The sequence below is a fragment of the Malania oleifera genome, chromosome 9, assembly GCF_029873635.1.
Source record: "Malania oleifera isolate guangnan ecotype guangnan chromosome 9, ASM2987363v1, whole genome shotgun sequence".
NCBI lineage: Eukaryota > Viridiplantae > Streptophyta > Magnoliopsida > Santalales > Ximeniaceae > Malania > Malania oleifera.
In genome coordinates this window covers 3,323,093-3,349,839 of record NC_080425.1, presented here as the reverse complement: position 1 = coordinate 3,349,839, position 26,747 = coordinate 3,323,093, and the positions used below count along the sequence as shown (strand labels likewise).

The following is a 26,747-nucleotide window of genomic DNA, read 5'->3' as shown; positions in this document are numbered from 1 at the left end:
TTAATGAAAATTAGATGAAAAGGTGTAATTATTTTATATTTATATATATATATATATATATATATATATATATATATATATATATATATATCCTTTTGGAGAACCCATATACAATACACAAAAAAGAATAACAAAAAAAATATTTTCTCTCACTTTCCTAAAATTTTCTTTCCTTTTTTATATTTTCCCCAACTCTTACCAACGACCGCGAAGCAAATCAAAACAAGGAAACTCGCCGTTGAAAAGGGTAAAGCAGATGAGAGATTTGTCGCCATGCATGCACGCATCTATGCCCTAGCTCTGCCCACTTCCCATTTTGCATAAATACCCACCGCCTTAACATCATTCTTCCCCCTTACTCCTCCTCTCACAACCCGTCTTCTCCGTTTTACAACCCACCGCCGACATTCACAGTCGCCGCCGGCAGCCCGCCATGAACGCTCTCGCAGCCACCACCCGGAACTTCCGCAACGCAGCGCGCATTCTGCGGTTGGACTCCAAGCTCGAGCAGAGCCTTCTCATCCCCCTCAGAGAAATCAAAGTACATGCATGCACATGCTAGCTTGCTGTTGCTAGCCAGCTGCATGCTCTCTTTGTTTTTGCTTTTCTGTTTTCGTGTTCTTGTTTTTTGTTTTTTGTGTATTTGTTTTCCGGCGGTGCTGATGAATGGTTCACGGCGGTGCAGGTTGAGTGCACGATCCCAAAGGACGACGGGACTTTGGTCTCGTACGTTGGATTCAGAGTACAACACGACAATGCACGAGGTCCCATGAAAGGAGGCATCCGTTTTCATCCTCAGGTTCTGCGTTTTTGTTTTTGTGTTTGTGTTCTTCGTATAAGGTTTGGATTTTTAATTTTCTTTAATTCCTTTTATGACCGGGATCCAAGTTACATTACATAAGCTGTTTTAGGGATTGAAGACTTACACATTCAGTGAATTTGCCACAGAGCGTTTCTAAAATGGGTACTATTGGATTTGGTGAAATCAATAACTGACGTCTGTTAGCATCCCAGTCTTCGGGAATCGAACTCAGACTCTCTTTGAATAGTCGTCCACTTTTACCAATGAACCACACGTGATGGACTCATGTGTCGATATTAATTAATGTCAATTCTCGTACTGCATTAATTAATGACATAGTTGATTATTTGGGTTTGCTTAGCCTTTTAATTAATGGGGTTTATTTATTACATTTTTGTTTTCAACTTTTTAGCATAGCTTTGAATTTGCATATGGATCATGTGTGGTTTTTCAAAGTTTGTCAAGCTAAAGTTGTCGAGTCAAGTGACCTATTTAATAAACCATTTATTTTTCTTCACTGGTATTAAATACTCTCTTCAATTCTAAGATTTTTTCTTTGAATAATAAATAGAATTATCAAAGTAACATTTAACCTTTGAATTTGGGAGTTTTAGATTTATACTAAAATTGAAATTTTATACTTTTTTGTCTAATTCTAAAAAAAAAAATTTATTTTCTTGGCTTCCCTTTTATGAAAATGTAAAATTGAGGCTCGTTCTATCAATTTTATATTTTATTTATACTTTTGCATTAAAAAATTGATGGGTATGTAATTTTGTATGCTAGTTTGTGAGCTTTGTCACAATTAAATTGGTAATTGCAATTTTCTTGTGTATAATGACTAATAATTTCTTTGTTTTACCATTAGAGCTAATTGTGTTTGCCTAGAGTAGAAATAGTAGAAAGAAAGTAAAATGGGATCTTGAAAGTAAGTGTGCTAGAAATGTAATGGGCATAGTGGAATGCAAAATATGACAAAAAAATAATAATTTTAATAGCTTATAATGGCTTTAAATGCAAATAAAAAGTATAATTTTAACGAGTTTAACGTGTTCGAACACAATAAAAAAAATATAGTACCAGTGACGTCAATTTATGACACTATCATTCCAATATTACAAGCTCGAAGTAAAATATTTTCTATCATACAAATACCTAAACATAGTACAGTCGAAAGCATAATTTTTAATCTTTTAAAATTTTGAAAATGGCTAAAAAGTATAATTTTAACGTCTTATGATGACTTTTGACATGATACCCCAAAAAAAAAAAAAAATACACACACACACATATACACAATTTTAACAACTTATATTGACTTTAAACATTGACAAAAAATATAATTTTAATTAGTCTAACGTTTTCAAATACGATAAAAATAATATGTTTAACATATGACATTTTCATTTAGACTTCAGGAACTCACAATAGACCCTTTTAGTAATATTTTATATTATTTTTTTTATGTTTAATGTTAAATTTTAGTAAACATTGCTTTATATGAATATAATTTATTTTTATTTTTTTAAAAAACTCATCTTTTTTTTTTTTTTTAAATAATGATTTGATTAATTAAGCTTCTAATTGAATTCCATTGATAAGCTTTTATGAGTTTCTAGCAATGTACTGAAGCTTTGGTCATTTGCAACAATGGAAGGTCGATCCAGACGAAGTGAGCGCCCTGGCGCAGCTAATGACATGGAAGACGGCGGTGGCCGATATCCCGTACGGCGGCGCCAAGGGTGGAATAGGATGCGACCCGGCGGAGTTGACTTGCCGGGAAAGGGAACGCCTCACCCGCGTCTTCACCCAGAAAATTCACGACTGCATTGGGAATCACACGGATGTTCCCGCCCCTGACATGGGAACCAATTCCCAGGTCTTCATTCCCAGTCGCGGGAATTCAATTGCCTTTCTCCCCATTCTCTCTCTCTCTCTCTCTCTCTCTCTCTCTCTCTCTCTCTCTCTCTTTTTTAATTCCAATTTCAAAATCAAATTTCTCTTGTGCTCCCATTTGAACAGACAATGGCTTGGATTCTGGACGAGTATTCGAAGTTCCATGGGCATTCTCTGGCTGTTGTTACAGGGAAGCCACTCGTAAGTTAATTTCAAACAAAATTAGATGTCCCGGAGGTAGCTGATCAATTTTCCAACGAACCCTAAAATGATTAAAATCGAAACCCGATCGAAAGAGTGAGTCACATTTTATTTATGTGAGCTGAAAGATACTGATGCATTCTGAATTTTGGTTTCGTAGGAGCTCGGAGGATCGCTGGGTCGGGAGGCTGCGACGGGGCGCGGAGTGGTTTTTGCAACAGAGGCTCTACTGGCAGAATATGGAAAATCAATTTCCAATATGAAGTTCGTCATCCAGGTAGTTTTTCATCTGTTGATTCATCTGGGTCGGCTCTGTTTTTCATCTGATGATTCCAAATCTAGTTTTTAACCATCTGTTTGTGTTTGATATCCTCAGGGTTTTGGAAATGTGGGATCTTGGACAGCCAGGCTTGTTCATGAGCAAGGGGGGAAGGTCATTGCGGTTAGTGACATTACAGGTGCTGTGAAAAACCCGAACGGGATCGATATCCCGGCTCTGCTGAAACACCAGGAAAGCACTGGTTGTCTGAAGAATTTCCCAGGAGGAGATCCTATGGATCCAAACGAGTTGCTTGTTGAGGATTGTGATGTTCTCATTCCTTGCGCCTTGGGTGGTGTTCTCGACAGGTATGTCTTCTCCTTTGCTGGGAATTGTTCAGGATGTTTACAACTTAGTACTTTAATTTCTACTTCCTAAAGAATTCAGAGAGCTCAGCAGTCAACACTGATGATGGGTCGCTCATGTTTTGCTGTTCCAAGGGAAAATGCTGCTGATGTGAAGGCAAAGTTTATAATAGAAGGTGCAAATCATCCTACCGATCCCGAAGCAGATGAGGTATTGTTGTTGTTGTTGAGCACTTGAACCTGGAGCACAACATCCTACTTTCCTAAATTCCCACGACAGAGAAACTGAAATTGTATTGTTTTCTGCAGATTTTGTCGCAGAAAGGAGTCATCATTCTCCCCGACATATATGCAAACTCTGGAGGCGTGACAGTGAGCTACTTTGAATGGGTTCAGGTAACAGAGACTGAACAAATGGCCCTGAATGCTGGCTAGTTTTATCATATATGCTAATTTGAGCTCACAATTTCTCCAATGGTCATCTCTGCAGAACATTCAAGGGTTCTTGTGGGATGAAGAGAGAGTAAACAATGAGCTTCAGAGGTACATGAAGAAGGGTTTTAAGGACATTAAGGCAATGTGTCAAACCCATGACTGCAGCCTCCGAATGGGGGCCTTCACCCTGGGCGTGAACCGGGTGGCACGAGCTACCCTCTTGAGGGGTTGGGGAGCTTGAAGACTTTATGATATTTGCACTTTCTATTCTTCCTGAAGAAGAAGAAAGAAGAAAAATGTCAACACTCAATTTTCAGTCTTGTATTTTAAATATGAGAGAAACTATCATTAGCCAAAAGCATAAATTTATGTAGCTAATTTTCGGTTTTGAGCCTGTTGATGTTGAAGGTCTTGTAGCATGTGGGAGGTATTACCTACTTTAACACAAAGATCTCCCAAAAGAGTGGCTTGTATGAGTGACTTGAGCTCCAACCACAGAAGCCAAAGTTTCTCTCCAATCTCAACTGAAGTGGTATTTAGACCCTCTCTCATACATCACCACTCGGTTTGGTTAGTTTGAGCTTTTCACCATCAAATGTTGATAACAAAAGTAAACATTTAGCTCACATTAGATATTGTTTGTTTAGACTTGTGGCACCACAATTTTTTCCTTTTAAAAGCATATGGTATGGGCTAGTGACCTTAAGCTACACTTTTTCTCAATTCTCAACCAATGGGGAATTTCAAGTCCTCCTTTATCATCATTAAAAATCAAAAGGAAAAGATAGTCAATAAGCTAATTGTAAAAGATAGTCAATGAGGTAATTGTACATCACCATGAGTCGAGAGAGGAGTTCGGTTTGGTTAGTTTGAGCATTTCACCGTTGATTGTTGATAGCAAAAGTTTAGTTTTAGCTGATATTAGATATTGTTTGTTTAGACTTTTGTGCTACACAATTTTTTCCTTTTAAAAGTATATGGTATAGGTTAGTGAGCTTAAGCCAAATTTTTTTCTCAATTCTCAACCAATGAGGAATTTCAAGTCCTCCTTTCATACATCATCAGTTATCATCATTAAAAATCAAAGGAAAAAAATAGTCAATAAGGTAATTGTCTGCTAAGGTACAAAATATTCTTATTGCCTAGTATACAAACTCTAAAGGGTGGATCAATTAATGGAGGGGATCAAAATTAGTTTTCAGTACAATGATACTGCAGATAAATAATGAGAAGCAAAAATAGGTGAATAGAGTATATGAATTTACTGTTGACAAACAAAGGCAATGAGCTGTCAAAGTATTGTGTGAATGGCCAAATGGTTTGGCCTTTGAGTTCTGTATATTATATATAGACTTTACAAGAATGCTATACATGAAAAGTAAATAAGTTTCAACATGCTATACATGTAAACTATAATCTGTCAAGCCCTATATATGTAAATTATAATCTGTCAAAATATATGCTAACTGTATAGAATCATGAATGGAAAACTAAGAAAATAATTGTGGGCTGAAATAAGGAAAGAAATCTTTTGCTGTATGTTGTTCTGTTGACTTGGGCATTCACCAAAAAGCTACAAAGACAGGAACCGCATTTAGATACCAGATGGTCCGATTGAAACCACATGTATCTGTTACGAGGAAGTGTATTCACTTTCTAGGACCATGCCATTTATGGGCAACCTCTTCTACCACTTTATGTAATTTGTGGGGGATCTATAAATGATTCCCTGAATTTTCAAACCATTTTACCAAAGAAATTAATCATTTTGAAATAAAGGTACCCTAATTCGAAAGAAAAAATATCATTTAAAGGTAGAAATCCACTAGAAATGCAACCAAAGGGAATCCAAAGGCACTCTAATTCGATCTTATCATTTGTTTCTTCTTGCAATTCATTTGGCATATAGTCTATCCCAGTGTAACGCACTGCAAGGAGAAACTTACCTGTATGAGTGGCATGGTTTATTCCCATCAAACAAACAAAACTACACAAACACACAACATCCCATTAGCAAAAAATATTACAATGACTAGTTCTACATCACCGCTCCACCCAATCAATGATAATTGCAGGCCAGTTTGTTCAAATTCAAGAAAGTGCAGCTTGTGGGCATGCATGCTACTGTTTCTTATGATTTGCTGCTAAACATTGCGCCTAGTCCCTAGATTTTGAGCAATGACATCGGTACCAGGATTTCAAAGTTTGTCAAAGCCAGTGACATTTCAATTATAAAAGTCCAAATTTTTAACAATTAGAAGAAGAAAAAATTCATAATGAATTGCCATGATTCCTTAATACACAATACATATAAATGATGTGTTTCTTTAGCCCAAAAAGGAAATTGCCACGGATTCCTTAATACACAATACATATAGATGTTGTGTTTCTTTAGGCCAAAAAGGAAATTGCAAAAGCAGAACATTTTCGTGTGCATGGAAACTGAACAAACTTGAAAGAACTTAAAAAACAAAGGAGGGTGAACAAAACAGAGACACTACAGCTATGCAGCATTAAAGTCAGTCCCCTTGAGAGTTTTCAAGGGAAAGATCACAAACAGATATTTGATTTTAGTCATTCTTGAAACTGCCAAGGGTCTCATCCTTCCAGGTTGCTTGCCATTGCTTGTCGTAGAAGGTTGTCTCCTCTATAAGCTTCTTCAGTGTCTCAATGTCTTCATTCTTTCGAATTAGAAGAACTCCTACTACAGCTACAAGTAATAGTGTTTTGCAGAAGAAGTTGCTCATTTGGTCAACAAGGCCTAAGCCAGTCAAGCCATCCACGAAATAAGCCATGAAGAACCCAATCATTGCAGCACGACCTGCCAGAACTCATAAACATCATAACTTGGGTCAGGATAGGATGATCCAGAAAAGTGCCAAAGAACAATTTTGATCAAAATTTCAGAGGGACAGACAAACCATTGAGTAGTTCAGCTTCGGGAAGATGGAACCTCTTTACCCACGCCCACCAAGGTATAATAGAGGTGTCAAAAACAACAGGATCATCATTACTGGATGATTGAGGACTATCCTCAAGCCATTTCCTCCTCCTAACCTCTGTAAAGGATTAGTCAAGGAGGTCCATTAGAAACCAAGTATGTCCTGAAGAGTATCAGGAAGAATAACAAGTTAATTATGAAGAAAAATATAAATATAATTTATATATGACTCCCATTGTCACCTCCAAGTTGCCAAAATGATGGTAAATTTTGAAAAAAAATAATAATAACATAAAATTGAAAAAATCGAAAATGCAACACCCAGTGCACAAGGCTCCCATGCCATATTGGGTGCCTAGAGAGACAAATAAGGCAATAAGGATTCACATATCCTTATCTGCACAATGCACAACTCTTTATTCTTTCTTTCTTTTTTTAGTGGCTTCACAAGAATTTGTATTGCTAAGATGATAACAAGACATAAATAAGGCAGTTATACATACATTTCTACTTGACATCTCTTCCATTAAGTCTTCTAAAAAAGTACAAAGCATTATCGTAAAAAAATATATGGAGAGACAGAGATGGATAAAAATATATTAAAAGAGAGGAAAATATGCTAATATGACAATTTATGTCAGCAGAAAAACAGGGACGCTTCAGAATTTAATCAACTATGAAGAATTGCACTAGCATAGAGTAAAGAACTTCAATCAATGGATGACTATTTTCAGATGTGGGATCAAAGAAGTTGGTCTTAACCATAACCTTTAAGGGGGGAAGGAGTCTGCATAGCTTGTGCATTAACAGTGAGACAACTTACTCTGCACATAATTAGTTCATCTGCAGAAATGCAGATTTCGCTCACCCACTAATTAAGCACCCCATCAATGTTTCAACTTTCAATCGACAAGCTGCAAGAAACAGACCCATTCTAACCATACATTCAGCTTCTCCAATCCCAATCATATATAGATATCTTAAATAATCCTAATCAACCTCATCATTATGAAAACAATCATGGATGAAGAAACTGATGAGAAAACTTCAATAAGAATAAAATTCTAGTTAAAAGCCATCTTCTTAATTACACAACATGATGTGTATCTTTGATGAGAATGAAAATTAGAATCATAGATAAAAAGCCATCTTCTTAATTGCATGACATGATGCATTGCTACTAATTTCTTTCTTGGCACAAAAGAGGAGCAATCTAAAGCAACGACAACAACAACAACAAAGCTTTAAGCACCACTAGGTGGGTTCAGTTATATAATGGGGCGTAAGGTGAAGGCAATGGGGGTATGCGCCCCCACCCCATCCACAATGTGTGTGTGCGTGCGAGCACATATATGCATGCTGTGCATTTGAAAAAATGGAATTATAATAATAATTTTACAAAGCATCTTTCTATTTTAAAATTATTGAAAACTATATTTTGCGACTTTTTTTTAGAACAATGAAATTTCAAGGTTAAGTTTGCTTGAGGTAAAAGAAAATCCTGGATCCACCATTGTGGCTATACGAACATTTTCCACCATTCTACTCGATATCAGGCAACATCCTCTGATTACTGGAGTACTGTCAAACCCTTTCTCATAATCTCGTAGGCTCCATCCAAATTATTCTATATCTATTCCTCCTACCACCTCTCTAGAGCCTCTAAGATCAATTTAAGGACAACTGGTTTAAAATGCCTAAATAACATCATTTCCATTAAAAAATGCTCAATTCAAATCATTTACGCCTTACCAGCTACCTGGATACAGCAGCAAAGATCATCCCTCAACTGCTTCATCCAGAGTAATAAATTCCACTGAATCACGGACTATTGAGGTTTTCATCATCAATACCATTAATTGTTGATCCCAATTTCATTTCATCAACACCAATCAAATGAGCCCCCAAGCATGTGCAAAGAGGAGATGGTGTTACAGAGCAGAATTATCTGCTTAGCAGATAATTATCAGTTTTACACCAATCAACTCGAATCAAAGCCTAACCAGCATCAGTAAGAGCAAAACCCACAAACGCAATTATCAAAAAATTCACAAAATAAGGAGATAGTCAAGGACTCCGGACCATAACAGCTCAAACCAAGGCCTCACCGGCGTCAATAACAGCATCCCAATCAGTCTTCCCGTCTTTCTGAAACTGCTTCACGTCCCAAGTCCCACCGACCCATCTGGGATTCTCAAACTTGGCTACCATCGTCGCCGGCGACCCGTTGGAGCCCACAGAACTCTCACCCTTCTCCGGTGTCGAATCTGGGCCGGCCGGACCAGACTCTGGAATCTTCTGAGCAGCATTTTGGTCCTCTACGGCGGCGGCAGAGGTCTGACCTGCGCCGGCTCCGTTCTCTGCAACTTTTGGGGAAATGAGAAATGGGACTTTCCTGGGTCGGAGAGAGAGATAAGGCTTGTGGGTCAGTTGGGGTTTGGAAGAAGAAGGAGAAGGAGATAGGGATAGGGGGTGGAAGAGGGGAGGAGAGAAGAAGGCCATGGAGATTGGGAAATTGAGAAAAAAAGAGAAGGGGGGGGGGGGGGGGGGGGGGGGGGAGGGGAGGGATTGCTCAGAGCATGCTCTTGCTGCTTGCTCGGTGAGCAATTCTGAACCCCAGAATCAATCTTGAGGCTTTTGATCTCTGTGATTAAAATAATGAAGAATGGAAAGTTTGTGTTTTGACAAGAAAGTCAGACTGTCGTCAAGCCATATATAAATCGTACACGCTAGCCGTCCACCGTCCACGGCGGCCGGAGTTACAATGCCATCAATGCCGCAAAGCACATGTTTGTATTGTTGGTAAAAGTAATAATCTTTATTAGGTTAAACTTCATCTTTTTAGTAACTAAATTAACTTTAATTCACCCCATTATCAATATTGAAATTTTAAAATAATTTTTTTATTATTATATATCTTGGTTCCCAAATGAAAATTTTAAATAAGCCTCAATACTCCAAAAAAAATAGAAAAATATAAAACATCTAACATTTTCAAGATTAGTCAAGTTAAAATATTATCTGTAGGAATATAATTAATGAGTTAAATTTTTAACAATAGTGAAATTTAGAAGAATGGAGATAATTTAACTTTCTTATTTTCAGTTGATGAGCTTGGAATTTTATTTTTTTTTTTATGTAGTTTTTTTGGGTTTCATTTTTCATGTGAGGGTATGGAGGCAAATATTTTAGTAAAATTATAAAAATAGAAAATGAAACTATAAATAATTATTTAATTATACTAAATATATAAAAATATATTCATATTCATCATCTGATGTGCGTAACTATATATAATAACTAATTTCTACAGATGTTGTAACGACCCAAAAATTTTGTCTTTTTTATTTTTTTTCATACTGTTAAAAACATAGAATTACTCTGATACCAATAATGACATTCACATTGTCATCTTGGACCCAAAGTAGGTACTAGGGATACCTGTCTATAAATACATACTATCTATGCAGCGGAAAACATAATATATCTCAACTTTATATACAATGCCAGAGTTCTACTATCTCCATAAATATATATGTGCATCTCCAAAAATCATAAAACGTCGTAGGGATTATACAAAACACATCTCCCAGCTCAACACTTACCCTGAACCTAGAATTGTACCAACACCTCCTCTACCTTGGAACTCGCTCTGCTTGCCTGTCTGGATCTCCTAAAATATTTTAATTATGGGGTGAGACACCTCTTAGTAAGTGAGATAGAGTATCATTAGTGTGTGGTGGCATAAGTTCTAGCGTGTTATAAATATATATACTGCAAGTAATTTAGATGTAATATATATATATATATATATATATATATATATATATATATATATATCAAATGTAACTGATAAAACATGGAAATCTATACTTTTAAACATAAACATACTATGCCATAATAATTTTTTGTAACATATAGATCATTTGCAATATCTTATATCACTGAAATTTTCCCTTGGATGGATAGCTAGTTGATATCATGTATTACCCCTACATGATTGGGTTGTGCGACCCATAGACGAAACCTAGCAATGGGTGACCTACCATGCTAAGTCAAAACTGACTTGTCTGTAAGTACGATTGGCCGGCCTAGCCTGGTCCGGACTGCCAGAGGGGCACATTACTCTTCTTTGTGCTCAATCGACTATCCAATCACCAACACTCTATCTGAGACGTGTGGTGGCACTAATCTAAACTGATAGCTACAGTACTGTGTTCTTAAACTAAACTAAGCCATCGGAGTTCTACTATCATATAGTATATTTCATAAATAATTGTAACATAATTCGTTTCATCTGTGTGAAATATGTCATATAAAAATTTCTAAATAAATTGTTATATATATATATATATATATATATATATATATATATATAATCACGGCACTGGGCCGACTGTGTAACGCCCTAAGCTGGGTCTGCCAGGAGCACTGTAACAACCCCGACCCGCCACGTGGGCCCAGAGTGCTACTTTAGTGACGTCTGTGTACCTAATACCTTGTTCATCATAAATAAAACACATATATGCAGCAGAAATAAAATACCAAAATCCTCAAAGTACATTACCAGAGTTTTAACTATCTTTATACACAAATATATCCATTTTCACATAATTACATCCCATAAAACTAAACAAAAATAAAATCTTTATCTACATACTACCTACATAAATTTACACCTCTAGTTTGGCTCCTTTAGCTCGCTAGACCTGTTCTCTAGAATTTCCTGAAAAAATAGTTTGTAAAGTAGGGGTGAGACACAACTTAGTAAGGAAAAGATTAAGTTAATGTCAGTGTGTGACCAACATGCATTTAGTGTATAGAAAATAACCAGTTCACTAAGCAAATAAACACATTTATGAAAACATTCTTATTTTATACTCACACACACAATTAGCCGAAGATAGGAAAGATTACCCGCCCATACAAGTAGCTTCCCTCTGCTATAGTACCATTACTACTACCAGAGCACTCACCTTTCTCAGTAAACCCTCAAAGTTATCTTATTAATTAACTGTATTCACATAAATTAACAGATTTGCATATAAGACACTCCCTTTGACAAATACGCCATTTACTTCCCCATGACACGGGTTGTGCGGCCTAAAGGCTGAACTATTGTCCTGGGGGATCCACCCAGATAATAGTCATTTGTACTCTCCGCTAACATACTCCGCGAGTCTCTGCAGCTCCAACTACTGGTTCAATTGCCCTCACCCAAGGGGTGCATTCACCTCACGCAAGCAAATCGGACAAGACCACCCTACACCTCTCAGCACAGGTGTGGGCACACACGACCACATAACAAATCTCTAACAACTGTACCATGCTAACAATACACTGGTCCCCGGGGTTTCTAAAGCATATCATGCAATTTAGATAATAGAAAATATCATTTAAAATATTAATTCACATATATTCCCTGTTATTATTTTTCACAACTATTTCAGTATTTCTCAAACAATCCAGTATTTCAAAATCTAAAATCCAGATATACAATAATCCATACAAATTAAATTATCCTCTACACAATTTTCCACATTTTAACATATCCATATAAATGAACAGGCTTTCCACCGTTCATTTTATTCAAAAATACCATACCATATATCCTAAGTTTGTAAAATCCATTTTGAACGGCTGATTTTCAAAATAACCTTTAAATTCCTAAATTAATAAATATATACATAAACATAACAATTAAATGGATTTAAATTTCATAAAATTACTTATTTAACTTAATCCCCTTACCTGATTTCTGAAAAAATTTGATAACACCCCGGCCTACGCACTAGGCGTTCAAAAATCCCTGAAACCCTGAAATTCAAATTTCACAACATTACTCATCACAACCCCTAAAGTAACTTTCCCTAAAATTTTCCTAAGCTCTGAATACCCTCAATAGCCTAATAAAACCTAAATTATTAAACTTACCCCCGATTAGGATTGGTACCCCGGAGCTCCAATTCGAAAACTCACTCCAGTTAGATTATAGAGAATCTCCCCACGAGTCTCCTGACAATTTTTGCTCCCACGATAGATCCGCTCCAGTAAAAGTGTTGGTGGTGGCAAACGGAGCCCAACGGTATTTTCAAATTTCCAATCGGCCGAATATCGGAGAGGAGATGGAGGAAAGTGGGAGAGAGCGAACGGAGGAAATGAGGGGGGGGTGCCTCTGTCTGCTGTTGTGCGTGAATCCTAAAGGATCAAAGATCCTTTAGGAAAGTTACTATATATATATATATATATATATATATATATATATATTATATCATTATAATATAATATTATTATATTACATTAATTAATTAATTAATTAAATTTTTTTAAAATTTTAAATTTAATTTAAATTTAATTTTTTTAATAATAATTTTTTTTTAGAATCACTTCATTCTCCCCTCCTTATAAAAATTTTGTCATCGAAGTTTGTTAACTATTATCAATCACATTCTTAACTCATTACCTTTGTCTATAGAAGAGTTGATAGTCACCCACATAGCGGCTACGTCCCAAGTTTATTAACTACTCTCACTTATGGCAGAGGAACACCGTGGTTACAATATTGCCTTTGGGAAATTACAATAATCATAACAAAGTTTCCCAAAGACTATCCGTAATTAAAACTATACACCACTAACCACACAACCTACTCTAATCCCTTTATATACCATCATACCCTTACCTGTCTGACACTAGCCTTCGCTGAACAGCTGCGAGTACTTCTGGCGTATTTCCGTTTCTAACTCTCAAGAAGCCTCCTCAACTACATGATTTCGCCACAGCACCTTCACTAACGGTATATCCTTAGTACGCAGTTTATGTATTTTCCGGTCCAGAATCTGAACTGGTACCTCCTTGTATAGTAGAGTATACCCGATCTCCAACGATTCATAACTGATCATATGCGAGGGGTCTGGAACGTACCTCCTCAACATGGACACGTGGAACATGTCGTGTATCCTGGACAACGCTGGGGGTAGTGTTATCATGTACGCTGCCAAACCAATCCTCTCCAGAATCTCGAACGACCCAATGTATCTAAGGCTCAACTTGCCCTTCTTTCCATACCTCATCACCCCCTTCATCGGAGCAATCCTCAAGAATATCATATCACCTACTTCGAATTCTAGCTCTCGTCAGAGAGTATCTGCATAACTCTTCTGCCGACTTTGGGCTGCCTTAATCCTTTCCCTTATAAGTTCGACCTTTGCAGAGGCCTGCTGAACAAGTTCTAGTCCCAAAAGCTACCGCTCACCTACTTCATCCCAGTACAACGGAGATTAACACCGGCGACCATACAAAGCCTCATATGGTGTCATTCCAATGCTGGTCTGGTGACTGTTATTGTATGCAAACTCAACCAACGGCAGATATCGGATCCAACTACCTCCAAAATCTAACACACATGCCCGTAACATATCCTCAAGGATCTAAATGGTTCGTTCGGACTGTCCATCTATCTGAGGGTGAAATGCAGTACTGAAAGTGAGTTGAGAACCCAACGCTCCCTGGAAACTCTTCCGGAAATGGGAAGTGAACCGTGGATCTTGATTTGAAACAATTGACACGGGCACGCCATGTATTCTGACTATCTCCTGAACATAAAGTTTTGCCAGCTTATCCATGGAGTAACTGGTTCTAACCGGAATGAAATGGGCAGTCTTTGTCAATTTGTCAACAACTACCCATATGGCATCCTGCCCATGCAACACTGAAGGCAATCCCGATACAAAGTCCATCGAGATATGTTCCCACTTCCACATAAGGATGTCTAGTGGTTGAAGTGGTCCCGCTGGCCTCTGGTTTCCGCCTTCACCTGCTAACATGTCAAGCACTAAACCACAAATTTAACAATTTCCCTCTTCATGTTACTCCACCAGAACGATTCTCGCAAGTCTTTATACATCTTTGTGCTACCCGGGTGAACAGTATAAAGAGAGCGGTGAGCTTTTTCCAGAATCGCCTTCTTTATCTCTGCGTCATATGGTACACACAATCGAGTTTGAAATTTGAGAACTCCCTCCTCAGCAACATTAAAGTCTATGTGTTGCTCAACCTGTACCTTCTCTACAATCTCCATCAACTCTGCATCTTTCAACTGAGTTGTTCTAATTCTCTCCCGTAAAGTCGGTTGAACCACCAGACTAGAAATGAATGCCTGATGATTCTCTTCTACCAATTCTACACCCAACCTCACCAGGTCCATTATGATATGATGCGAAGCCATAACTGCTGAGGCTGACGTACCCCTAGATTTTTGGCTTAATGCATCGGCTACTACGTTCGCCTTTCCTAATTGATAGCTAATTGTGCAGTCGTAATCCTTTATCAACTCGAGCCATTTGCACTGCCTCATATTCAACTCCTTCTGGGTGAAGAAGTACTTGAGACTCTTATGGTTAGTAAAGATCTCACACCTTACACTATAAAGGTAGTGTCGCCAGATCTTCAATGCAAACACAACTGCTGTCAGCTCCAAGTCGTGCGTAGGATAGTTCTTTTCGTACTCTTTCAAGTGGTGAGACGTATACACAATGACTTTCCCTTGCTACATTAGAACACAACTAAGTCCTTTCTATGATGCGTCACTATAAATTACAAATCCACCCTCACTTAATGGAAGGGTCAACACTAGGGCAGTGACTAGACACTGCTTCAATTCCTAGAAGCTCTGCTCACATTCGTCGGTCCAGTCGAAGACTTTGATAATCTGGAGACCCCCTTGACAAATCGGCGGTAGTATCTGGCAAGACTTAGAAAACTTTTGACTTCTTGCACGTTCTTCGGCCTTGCCCAATCAACTACAGCCTCTACTTTGCTCAGATCCACTAAAATCCCTTCCTTGGATACCACATGACCCAAAAATGCAACCTGCTCTAGCCAGAATTCACATTTCTTAAGTTTAGAAAATAACTTATTTTCCTTGAACACCTGAAGTACTAGTCTCAGATGAGCTTCAAGCTTCTTAGGGCTCCTCGAATAGACCAAAATATCATCTATGAACACAATAACAAACTGGTCTAAGTACTCGGGGAATACCCTGTTCATCTGATCCATAAATACCGCTGGAGCATTCGTCAACCCGAACGGCATAACCAAGAACTCATAATGGTCGTACCGAGTTCGAAAAGAAGTTTTTGGTTCATCATCTGATCTAACCTTCACCTGATGATATCCAAATCACAGATCGATTTTGGAGAAAACTTGCGTACCGTGAAGCTGATCAAACAAGTCATCAATTTGGGGTAATGGATACTTGTTCCTCACTGTTACTTTATTAATATCCCGGTAGTTGATGCACATCGTCCTCGACCCATCCTTCTTCTTCAAAAACAACACCGATGCACCCCAGGGCGATACACTCGGCCTAATAAACCTCCTGTCTAGAAGCTCATGTAGTTGCTCGTTTAACTCCTTTAATTTAGCTGGAGCCATTCTGTATGGGGCTTTGGAGATTGGTGCTATCCCTGGGATCAGATCAAATGCAAATTCCACCTTACGATCAAAAGGTCACCCCGGTAAATCCTCTGGAAAAACATCAGAGAACTCCCTTATCACTAGGATATCTTCCAATTTGAGCTCCTCCTTCAGTGCTTCCTTCGCCATTGCAAGGTATCCCTAGCATCCCACCAAAAGTAACCTCTTTTCCTGGATAGCCGAAAGGATCCATGGTGTCGAACGCACACACAACCCAACAAATACAAACTCCTACTCCCCAGGAGGTCTGAATACCACCTCCTTCCTACGATAGTCAATACTCGCGTAGCTGGATGCTAGTCAATCCATGCCCAGAATAATATCAAAACCATGCATATCAAGGACTATCAAGCTAGCAGGCAGCACTCTCCCCTGAATCTCAACTGAATAATCCCTAATCACCTTGCTACATTCTAGCACTAACCCTGTCAGTGTGCCCACTACTAACTCTATCTCTTACAGTTGAACCTCTAACCCACATAGTTTAACAAATCCCCGAGACACAAATGAGTGGGTTGCGCCTGAATCAAATAATACAATGACAATATATGAGAGTATGTAAATAGGATATAACCGGACTTAGAAATTTCACATTTAACATAACTAATGCAAATATGGAATAATGGAACTGATATAATATACAGGTTCTAATTTAATAATTCATATTCCAATTCTATCACAAAACCATTGAGGTAAAAATCTTCATCCTAACATTAACTTCACATACATACCCACTCATCCTAACATTCCAACCTAAATTTTTTGAGTTCCAGTCCCTCCACCTAGAAACGAAACCATCAATGGATTTATCATGGTTTTTTGAAACTCGCGACTGATTCAGAAAATCACAGAAGTCCGTTAATAGATTTCTACCTCCAAGCTTCCAGACAAAAACCCATCTTAACCTACCCAATCCTACACCTATCTTATCTCAACCGATACTCTAGTAATAATCAATCCTCAAAGTCTGCAGAACCTAGCAAACCTAGGCTCTGATACCACCTGTAACGACCCCAACCCACCACGTGGACCCGGAGTGCTACTTTTTATGACGTCTGTGTACCTAATACCTTATTCATCATAAATAAAACACATATATGTAGCGGAAATAAAATACCAAAATCCTCAAAGTACATTACCAGAGTTTTAACTATATTTATACACAAATATATCCATTTTCACATAATTACATCCCATAAAACTAAATAAAAATAAAATCTTTATCTGCACACTACCTACATAAATTTACACCTCTAGCCTAGCTCCTCTAGCTCGCTAGACCCGTTCTCTAGGATTTCTTGAAGAGATAGTTTGTAAACTAGGGGTGAGACACAGTTTAGTAAGGGAAAGACTAAGTTAATGTCGGTCTATGGCCAACATGCATTTAGTGTCCAGAAAATAAGCAGTTCACTAAGCAGATAAACACATTTATGAAAACATTCGTATTTTACACTCACACACACAATTAGTCAAGGATAGGGAAGATTACCCATACATACAAGTAGTTTCCCTCTGCTCTAGTACCATTACTGCTACTAGGGCATTCACCTTTCTCAGTAAGTCCTCGAAGTTATCTTATTAATTAACTGTATTCACATAAATTAATAGATATGCATATAAGACACTCCCTGTGACAAACACGCTATTTACTTCCCCATGGCACGAGTTGTGCGGCCCAAGGCTGGACTATTGTCCTAGGGGATCCACCCAGACAATAGTCATATGTACTCTACGCTAACATACTCTGCGCGTCTATGTAGCTCCAACTGCTGGTCCGATTGCCCTCACCTAGGGGGTGCATTCACCTCACATAGGCAAATCGGACAAGGCTACCCTACACCTCTTAGTACAGGTGTGGGCGCACACGGCCACATAACAAATTTTTAGCAACGGTAGCGTACTCATAATACACTGGTCCTCAGGGTTCCTAAAACATATCATGCAATTTATATAATATAAAATACCATTTAAAATATTGATTCACATATATTCCATATTAGTCCAAAATCTGGCCCCTGGACATAAAATACAACCTAGTCAAAGCCGTTTAATCAAACCCCTGGCCCTTGGCCGTTAAATCAAAGTCTTGCATTTTTCACAAGCAGTTCCAGTATTTTTCACAACCATTCCAGTATTTCTCAAACAATCCAGTATTTCAAAATCCTAAATCCATATATACAATAACTGATACAAATTAAATCATCTGCCACACAATTTTCCACATTTTAACATATCCATATAAATGAACAGACTTTCCACCGTTCATTTTATTCAAAAATACCATACCATATATCCTAAGTTTGTAAAATTCATTTCGAACGGCTGGTTTTCAAAATAACCTTTAAATTTCCAAATAAATAAATAAATATTTATATAAACATAACAATTAAATGGATTCAAATTTCATAAAATTATTGATTTAACTTAATCCCCTTACTTGATTCCTAAAAAAAAAACCTGATAACACCCAGACTTACGCCCCAAGCGTTAAAAAACCCCTAAGACCCTGAAATTCAAATTTCACTACATTATTCATCACAATCCATAGAGTAACTTTTCCTAAAATTTCCCTAAACTTTGAATACCCTAAATAGCCTAATAAAGCCTAAATTATTAAACTTACCTCCGATTTAGGATTTGTACCCCAGAGCTCGAATTCAAAAATTCGCTCCAGCTAGATTGTAGAGAATCTCCCCACGAGTCTCCTAACAATTTTCGTTTGTTAATTGGACTTATAGTTTAAGAGAAATTGAGGTAAGTTTGATAATTGAACTTACTCCAGGAGTTATGTTTACGCCGCTCCCACGACAGATCCGCTCCAATAGAAGTGTCGGTGGCGCCAAACAGAGCCCAACGGTATTTTCAGATTTCCAATTGACTAAATATCGAAGAGGAGATGGAGGAGAGTAGGAGAGAGGGAACGAAGGAAATGAGCGGGGGCCTCTGTCCGCTACTGTGCATGAATCCTGAAGGTATTAATTAATTATTTATTTATTTATTCATTTTTAAAATTTTTAATTTAATTTTTTTAATAATAATTCTTTTTAGGATCACTACAAGCACTGCGTCTCTCCTCCTCCACCTGGACCAAACAACAGGGGGCGGGCCTTATCAGACTAATAAATGGTCCCAAAAACCAACACATGTTATTTCCAGTGTATTTTGTCCTCACACACTTCTTGAGAAAACTTCTCAGAAGGTCACCCATTCCAAAATTATTCCAAGCCAAACACGCTTAACCGTGCAGTTCTTATGAGAAGACTTCCGAAAAGAAAAGTACACCTTGTTGATATGGGCAGTAACATCAAATCCTTTTTAATTCTTTCTTCCATGGGGTATGTAACGTCCCGGCCCTCCAGGTGGGCCTGGAGTGCTACTATACATACATAATATACATATCTCTGATACCATACATATACAACCCGCCCAATTAAGGGAAAATCGGGTGTTCCATACTAATCTACATAATCATACATAGTGGAAAAACATAAACATCTATTACAAACTTACCAAAGTTTCTAACTGTTTCCTCTATACATTCATACATACTAAAAACAGAATCTGTTATTACAATCCCCAAAAAGATAACCTGGCCAAAGCCCAGTACATATACAGGAACTTACATGAACTATTAATGTAATAACCCGCAAAAAAAAATGTAGAATAATAATAATGGTCATTTAGTTAGTATCAAAATGAAAGTGTTCCTCTGTTAGGATCCTTAATTCCATGTTTGATGCTTAAGAAAGACCTTGTCTAAGCGAGTACTTAGAGACCATTGCGGTTCAGTCGCTCCCTGGAGGTCAGCCTGGTCAAAATGGAATTTTATAGGATAAACAGGGTAGACACAGTTTGTATAAGTAAATAAGTACATATACATAAAATAATGTTTTGACTGATATAATTTATAGAAATATATGATAAAATGATAATAATATAGGTATCCTATGCGGGGCCCACAACATTGTGCAGGGTCCACATAAGCCTTGAAGCCGTATGGGGTTCCATATGAGTCTTGAAGCTATGTAGGGCTCATAAAATCATATAAAAACTATTAGAGTTATATATGACCCACTTGGGTCTCAAAGTTGTGTGGGGCCCACAAGACCATGTGGGGTCCACATGAGTTTTCGAAATTTGAATTTAATTCTTTTTCAAATAAAAAAAATACTAAAACATAGCTTAAAATAATAACAATGATAATAATAATGATTTTAAAAAAGTAATAATAAAAAAATATTAAAAAATTAATTAATTAATTAATTAATTAAATGGGAGTGTCGGCAAGCACTCTCATTTCCCCCACATGATCTCTATCCCCATCTCATACTTAGCTCATACCTAGCCCATCCCATACCCATTCTTTAATTTTAAAAAAGTTATAATTTCACCCCTCTCCCCACACTTTTACAAAATCTATTTTCTTCCCCAATATTTTCCTATAAATAGGAAGCTCTCAACTTTCATTTTTCACAAAAAAAAAAAAAAAAAATTCAAAGAAAGAGAAGGAATAGTGAGTGAAAGAATTAGTGGTCGAGGGAGAATTTTGGTTATAATTAAATTCTCACTCACCCACTCTTTTCGATCTCATTTTTTAGAGATATTCGTTGTGTTCGTAGCACAAGGTAAAGAAAGAGGTAAGTAAATTCGATTATGTTAGATTTTTATTTAAAATTTTTATCCGAATTTATTTGTAAGTAAATTTTGATTATGCTAGTTATTTTCATAAAATTCTCTCAAGTTTATTTTTACGCATATTTAATTATACCAATTTTATCTTTAATATACTTACATTTATTTTTGGGTTAAAAAATGTTCTAATTCACTCGAGTAATTTTCAACATTTCTTTTTATTCAAATATATATATTTTTAACACAAAAATGGTGTGGTATGAGTTCATTTCTACGATGCATGTTTTCATGAAAATATGAGTAAAGATGAGATTTTCACAATTTTTATTTTAAATTGCATAAGTTATAATAAGATGGTTTTAAAACCCCTTATGGCAAAAAAGAAAGTTCAAAGTTACAGATGTTCGGTACCACAGCTTAGAGTTTAAACGGATCAGAGTGCACCCACACTATTTACAGAGTGATTATATAAGGTAGTAGATTTCTCCTGAGTGCACACCTGGTTTTGAATTAGGACTTACAAAGGAAAATCTCACTTAATGATTATGTACGTTGAATTAGTTTGGTCGGCTAGCCAGTTAAGTCCAGCCTTCGGACCGCACAACCCAGTCATGGGGGTAAACATGACTTACGGCTAACAGGCCTAAGGGTGGTTTTTATAATATATGCTTATACATATTTAATTACGTGTTCAGAGTTATTGATGATTTGAAAGAAAAGTATATGTTTATATGAAAAGGGTCATTTTTGTGCTTAAATGACAATCTAAAGGAAACGTATAAGAAAAAGTATGTGTATGTTTATAATTTAATATTTTTACAGTTTTAAAGTTAAAAGTTTAATTGTCACAATATATGGTTATTAAATTTTACTATTATAGTTCATGGTAAAAGTTTTATGTAGAAAATTTTAAATTTACATTTATTTTAGGAGTAGTTTTGAAGTTATAGTGTTGAATATTGTTTTACAAAATTTTAAAAGCTCATTTTGGCCACACATTAATAATAATCTTATTTACTTACTGAGCGTCATCTCACCCCAATCATATTTTACATTTCAGATAACTCTGAAGGAGATATCGAAAATCAGGCATAGCAAGCATGCGGGTGGGGATAAAAAAAATAAAGATTTATTATAAATATTAGTATGATGTCAGATGATTATGCATTGTGTAATTTTTCTTCTTTTGAAAATAAATGATTGTAATACGATTAATTAACACTCTTATTTAATAATAATTGAGTTTATTTACTTTCGCTGTAAATCAATGGTAAAAAGTAAATATCATAGATCTTTCGGGGTTGGGGTATTACATTTGGTATCAGAGCAATGGGTTATAAGTTCTGTAGGCTCTAAGAAATAATTTTACCAGAGCATAGACATAAACCATGATGTGGGTAAGATCGGGTAAACTAAGATGTTTTTCTTTTGCCTATAACTTTGATTAAACTTTAAAGATAAGGTTATGATTTTAAAATAACTCTAGTCCTTTCCCTCAATATGGACCCGAAGAACAACAACGTGAGTGTTGAAGGAAACGAGAATAATATGGAGACTTGCAATGGAGAAGAAATCAATGCTACTACAGTGTTGCGTGATATGACACAAGTCATGGCGGAATTTCTGCGGAACTCCAAGGAAAGGAATGGTCCATCAACCCATGAAGGTTGTATGGTTGAACAGTTCAATTGAATGCACCCTCCGACTTTTAAGGGAAAAATTGATCCAATTGCTGCAGAAGATTGGATGCAAGCAATGGAAGAAATACTACGAGTCCTTCATTGCACGGACGAACAAAATGTGTTATATTCTGTCTATAAAATGACTGGTGAGGCCAAACACTAGTGGAACTCGAAAAATTTACTCCTAAAGGCAAGACCAAATCCAACAATCATTATGTGAGAGCGTTTCAAGGAAGTCTTCTTCGAACGTTTTTTCCCGAAAACCACCAGAGATGCTAAGGTCAGGGAGTTTTTGGAGTTAAAACAGGGAAATATGAACGTACAACAATATGTAGCAAAATTCATTGAATTATCCCAGTTTGCATCATATTTGGTTTCGGACGAATTAAAGAAAGCCCGAAAATTTGAAGAAGTCTTGAACTTAAGGATTTATGAAATGGTAACAGTATTCGAGCTTGAAGACTTCTCCAAATTAGTAAACAAAGCAATGAAGGCAGAAGAAAGTCTACAAACGAGTGCGGAAATATCCGACTAGAGAAAAAAGCCCATGCCACAAGGTTTCACTCTAATAGAATCAAGGACCTTGGAAAAGGAGCAACAACAACAACAATAACAATAATGTGGGGTAAAGGCAAACAACGAAAAGTCCAAATAACGCACAATGCACCCCTTGTCCAAAATGTAACAAAATACATAGGGGTGAGTGTCAAGCCGGATTAAGGGTTTGTTATTCGTGTGGTAAACCTGGTCATATGCAATGAGAATGCCCACAAAACAACTCCTATAACCCAAATCAACAAAGAGGAGGTAACTAGGCACCTCGAAACAATAATCAGCAGAACACCACTCAGGCGCGTGTCTATGCCATAACTCCAGGAGATGCAGAAAATACTAATGATGTGGTGACAGGTATTATTCTCATATTCTCCAAGAAATTAGTAGTATTATTTGATTCTGGAGCCACACACTTTTTTATATCTACAACTTATGTTAAAATATGTGGGGTAGAGACTCAGCTATTAGAAACTGAGTTATCTGTGGTTACACCAACGGGAACCTCGGTAGTATGTATAAAAATACTTAAAGGTTACCCAATTTGTGTTGAGTAAAGAATACTACAGGCTAACTTGGTAGTATTTAGTATGCATGGGTTTGACGTAATTCTTGGGATGGACTAGCTAGCTTCTAGCTATGCTAGTATAAATTGCTATAATAAGGAGGTGGTGTTTAGACCTCCTGGAGAGCAAGAATCAAAGTTCAATGGAACTCATGTATGCCCTTCACCAAAAATATTGTCGGCGATCTAGGCAAAGAGATTATTCTTGAATGGATGTCAAGGGTACCTAGCATGCGTGGTGGAGGCACTAAGGGAAGAATTAAAGCTTGAGGATATCCTAATAGTAAGGGAATTCTCTGATGTATTCCCTGAGGATTTACCTGGGCTACCTCTTGACCGTGAAATCGAGATTGTTATCGACGTACTACCAGGGATGACATAGATACTCAAAGCTCCATACAGAATGGCACCGGTAGAATTGAAAGAACTGAAGGAACAATTACAAGAGTTGTTGGACGAAGGATCCATCAGACCCAGCGTGTCACCATGGGGAGCACCGATACTATTTGTTAAAAAGAAAGATGGATCGATGAGAATGTGTATTGATTATTGGGAAATAAATAAAGTAATAATTAAGAACAAGTACCCAATACTTCACATAGATGACTTGTTTGATCAACTCCAAGGAACATAAGTCTTCTCAAAAATTGACCTTCGATCAGGGTACCATCAAGTGAAAATCAAATCAGAAGATGTTCCAAAGACTGCATTCCGAATGAGATATAGTCACTATGAATTCTTAGTCATGCCATTTGGAATGAACAATGCCCCTGCTGCATTTATGGACCTTATTAATAGGGTCTTTCGTGAATATCTAGATCAATTTTTGGTAGTCTTTATTGATGATATTTTGATTTATTCAAAAAGCCCCCAAGAACATGAGAACCATTTGAGGCTAGTACTCAAAGTACTAAGAGAAAAGAAACTCTACGCCACACTTAAGAAATGTGAGTTCTGGCTAGAAAGAGTTGTATTCTTAGGGCACGTGATATCTAACGATGGTATTTCTGTGGACCCAAGTAAAATAGAGACAATAGTGGATTGGGTAAGACTGAAGAATATTCATGAAATTAGGAGTTTCCTAGGTCTAGCAGGATATTATCGTCGATTTGTGGAAGGGTTTTCTAAAATATCTGGTCCTCTGACAAGATTGACAAGAAAGAATGTGAAGTATGAGTGGACTGATGAATGTGAGCAAAGCTTTCAAGAATTAAAGCAACGACTCATCACTGCCCCGGTGCTGACAATTCCATCAGGAGAAGATGGTTTTGTGATTTACAGTGATGCATCTCGGAAAGGGCTCGGGTGTGTATTAATGCAATATGGGAAGGTCATTGCATATGCTTCTCGACAACTCAAGGAGTACAAGAAGAATTATCCACCACATGATTTGTAACTGGCAGCTGTGGTATTCGCACTAAAGATCTGGAGACACTATCTGTATGATGAAAGGTGTGAGATTTTCACAGACCATAAAAGTCTCAAGTACTTCTTCACACAAAAGGAATTAAACATAAGACATGGAAGATGGTTAGAATTAATCAAAGATTATGATTGCACCATCAACTACCACCCGGGAAAAGCCAACGTGGTAGTAGATGCATTAAGTCGAAAGTCAATGAATGCATCAGTCTCAGAAATGGTAACCCAACATCAAATCATGATGGACCTTGAAAGATTTGGTGTGGAAATAGTGGAAGGAAATCATCAAGATCTCATTGCTAATCTGGTAATCCAACAAACCTTATCGGAGAAGATTAAGGCTGCACAGATAGAAGATGCAGAGCTAGTGAAGATTATGGGTAAGGTACAAAGTGGACTGAAGGGATACTTTAACCACTCTGACGATAGAGTTTTGAGATTCCAAACTAGATTGTGTGTGCCTAATGACAAAGATATCAAAAGAAAAATCTTGGAAGAAGCTCATCGATCTCTTTATACAGTACATCCCGGAAGCACGAAGATGTATCGGGACTTGAGAGAGTCTTTTTGGTGGAATAACATGAAAAGGGAGATTGCACAATTTATGGAACAGTGTCTTACTTGTCAATAAGTAAAGGTTGAACATCAGAGACCAGCAAGACCACTGCAACCACTTCACATTCCCGAGTAGAAATGGGAGCACATCTCTATGGATTTTGTAATTGGGCTCCCTCCAGCACTCCATAGACAGAACACCATTTGGGTGGTTGTTGATCGTCTAACGAAGACCGCTCACTTTATTCCAATCAAAGATAACTACTCTATGACCAAGCTTGCAGAGTTGTATATTCAAGAGATAGTTAGACTACATGGTGTGCCCGTGTCTATCATATCAGATCAAGATTCACGATTCACATCACAATTCTAGAAGAGTTTACAAAGAGCCTTAGGATCCCAACTTACTTTCAGCACAACATTTCATCCTCAAACTGATAGACAATCGGAGAGAACCATTCAGATATTGGAGGATACATTGAGAGCTTGTGTACTAGATTTTAAAGGAAGTTGGATTCAGTATCTGCCGTTAGTTGAGTTCTCCTATAACAACAATTATCAGTCCAGCATAGAGATGGCACCATATGAAGCGTTATATGGTCGAAAGTGTCGATCCCCATTATATTGGGATGAGGTGGGTGAACAACGACTTTTAGGTCCCGAGATTATACAAAGGACCTTTGAGAAAATGAAGCTCATTTGGGACAAAATAAAAATTGCTCAAAGTTGGCAAAGGAGCTATGCAAATACTCGTCGGCATGAGTTGGAGTTTGAAGTGGGGGATAATATATTTTTAAAAGTCGCTCCAATGAAAAAAGTCATGAGATTTTGGAAAAAGAGCAAACTAAGCCCCGAGTATATTGGACAATTCGAGGTATTGGAGAAGATTGGTCCAGTCGCTTACAGAATTGCCCTACCTTCTGCACAATCGAGAATTCATGATGTATTCTATGTCTCAATGTT

General features: G+C 37.2%; 2 protein-coding genes across 2 annotated transcripts; one reads left to right on the top strand and one right to left on the bottom strand.

The window, feature by feature from the left end:
- Window positions 1–212: 212 nt before the first annotated feature.
- On the top strand, window positions 213–4,346 carry LOC131163799 (glutamate dehydrogenase-like). Its single transcript, XM_058120554.1, has 9 exons — window positions 213–541; window positions 686–799; window positions 2,460–2,681; window positions 2,825–2,899; window positions 3,060–3,176; window positions 3,276–3,526; window positions 3,659–3,734; window positions 3,833–3,919; window positions 4,014–4,346. The coding sequence occupies exons 1-9, from the start codon at window positions 434–436 to the stop codon at window positions 4,197–4,199; spliced, it is 1,236 nt and encodes a 411-aa protein (XP_057976537.1). The 5' UTR covers window positions 213–433; the 3' UTR covers window positions 4,200–4,346.
- Window positions 4,347–6,212: 1,866 nt separating this feature from the next.
- On the bottom strand, window positions 6,213–9,589 carry LOC131163800 (light-harvesting complex-like protein 3 isotype 2, chloroplastic). The gene is made up of 3 exons (XM_058120555.1): window positions 9,008–9,589; window positions 6,880–7,017; window positions 6,213–6,779 (listed from the first exon to the last, which is right to left on the bottom strand). The coding sequence occupies exons 1-3, from the start codon at window positions 9,399–9,401 to the stop codon at window positions 6,529–6,531; spliced, it is 783 nt and encodes a 260-aa protein (XP_057976538.1). The 5' UTR covers window positions 9,402–9,589; the 3' UTR covers window positions 6,213–6,528.
- Between the last annotated feature and the right edge of the window lie 17,158 nt (window positions 9,590–26,747).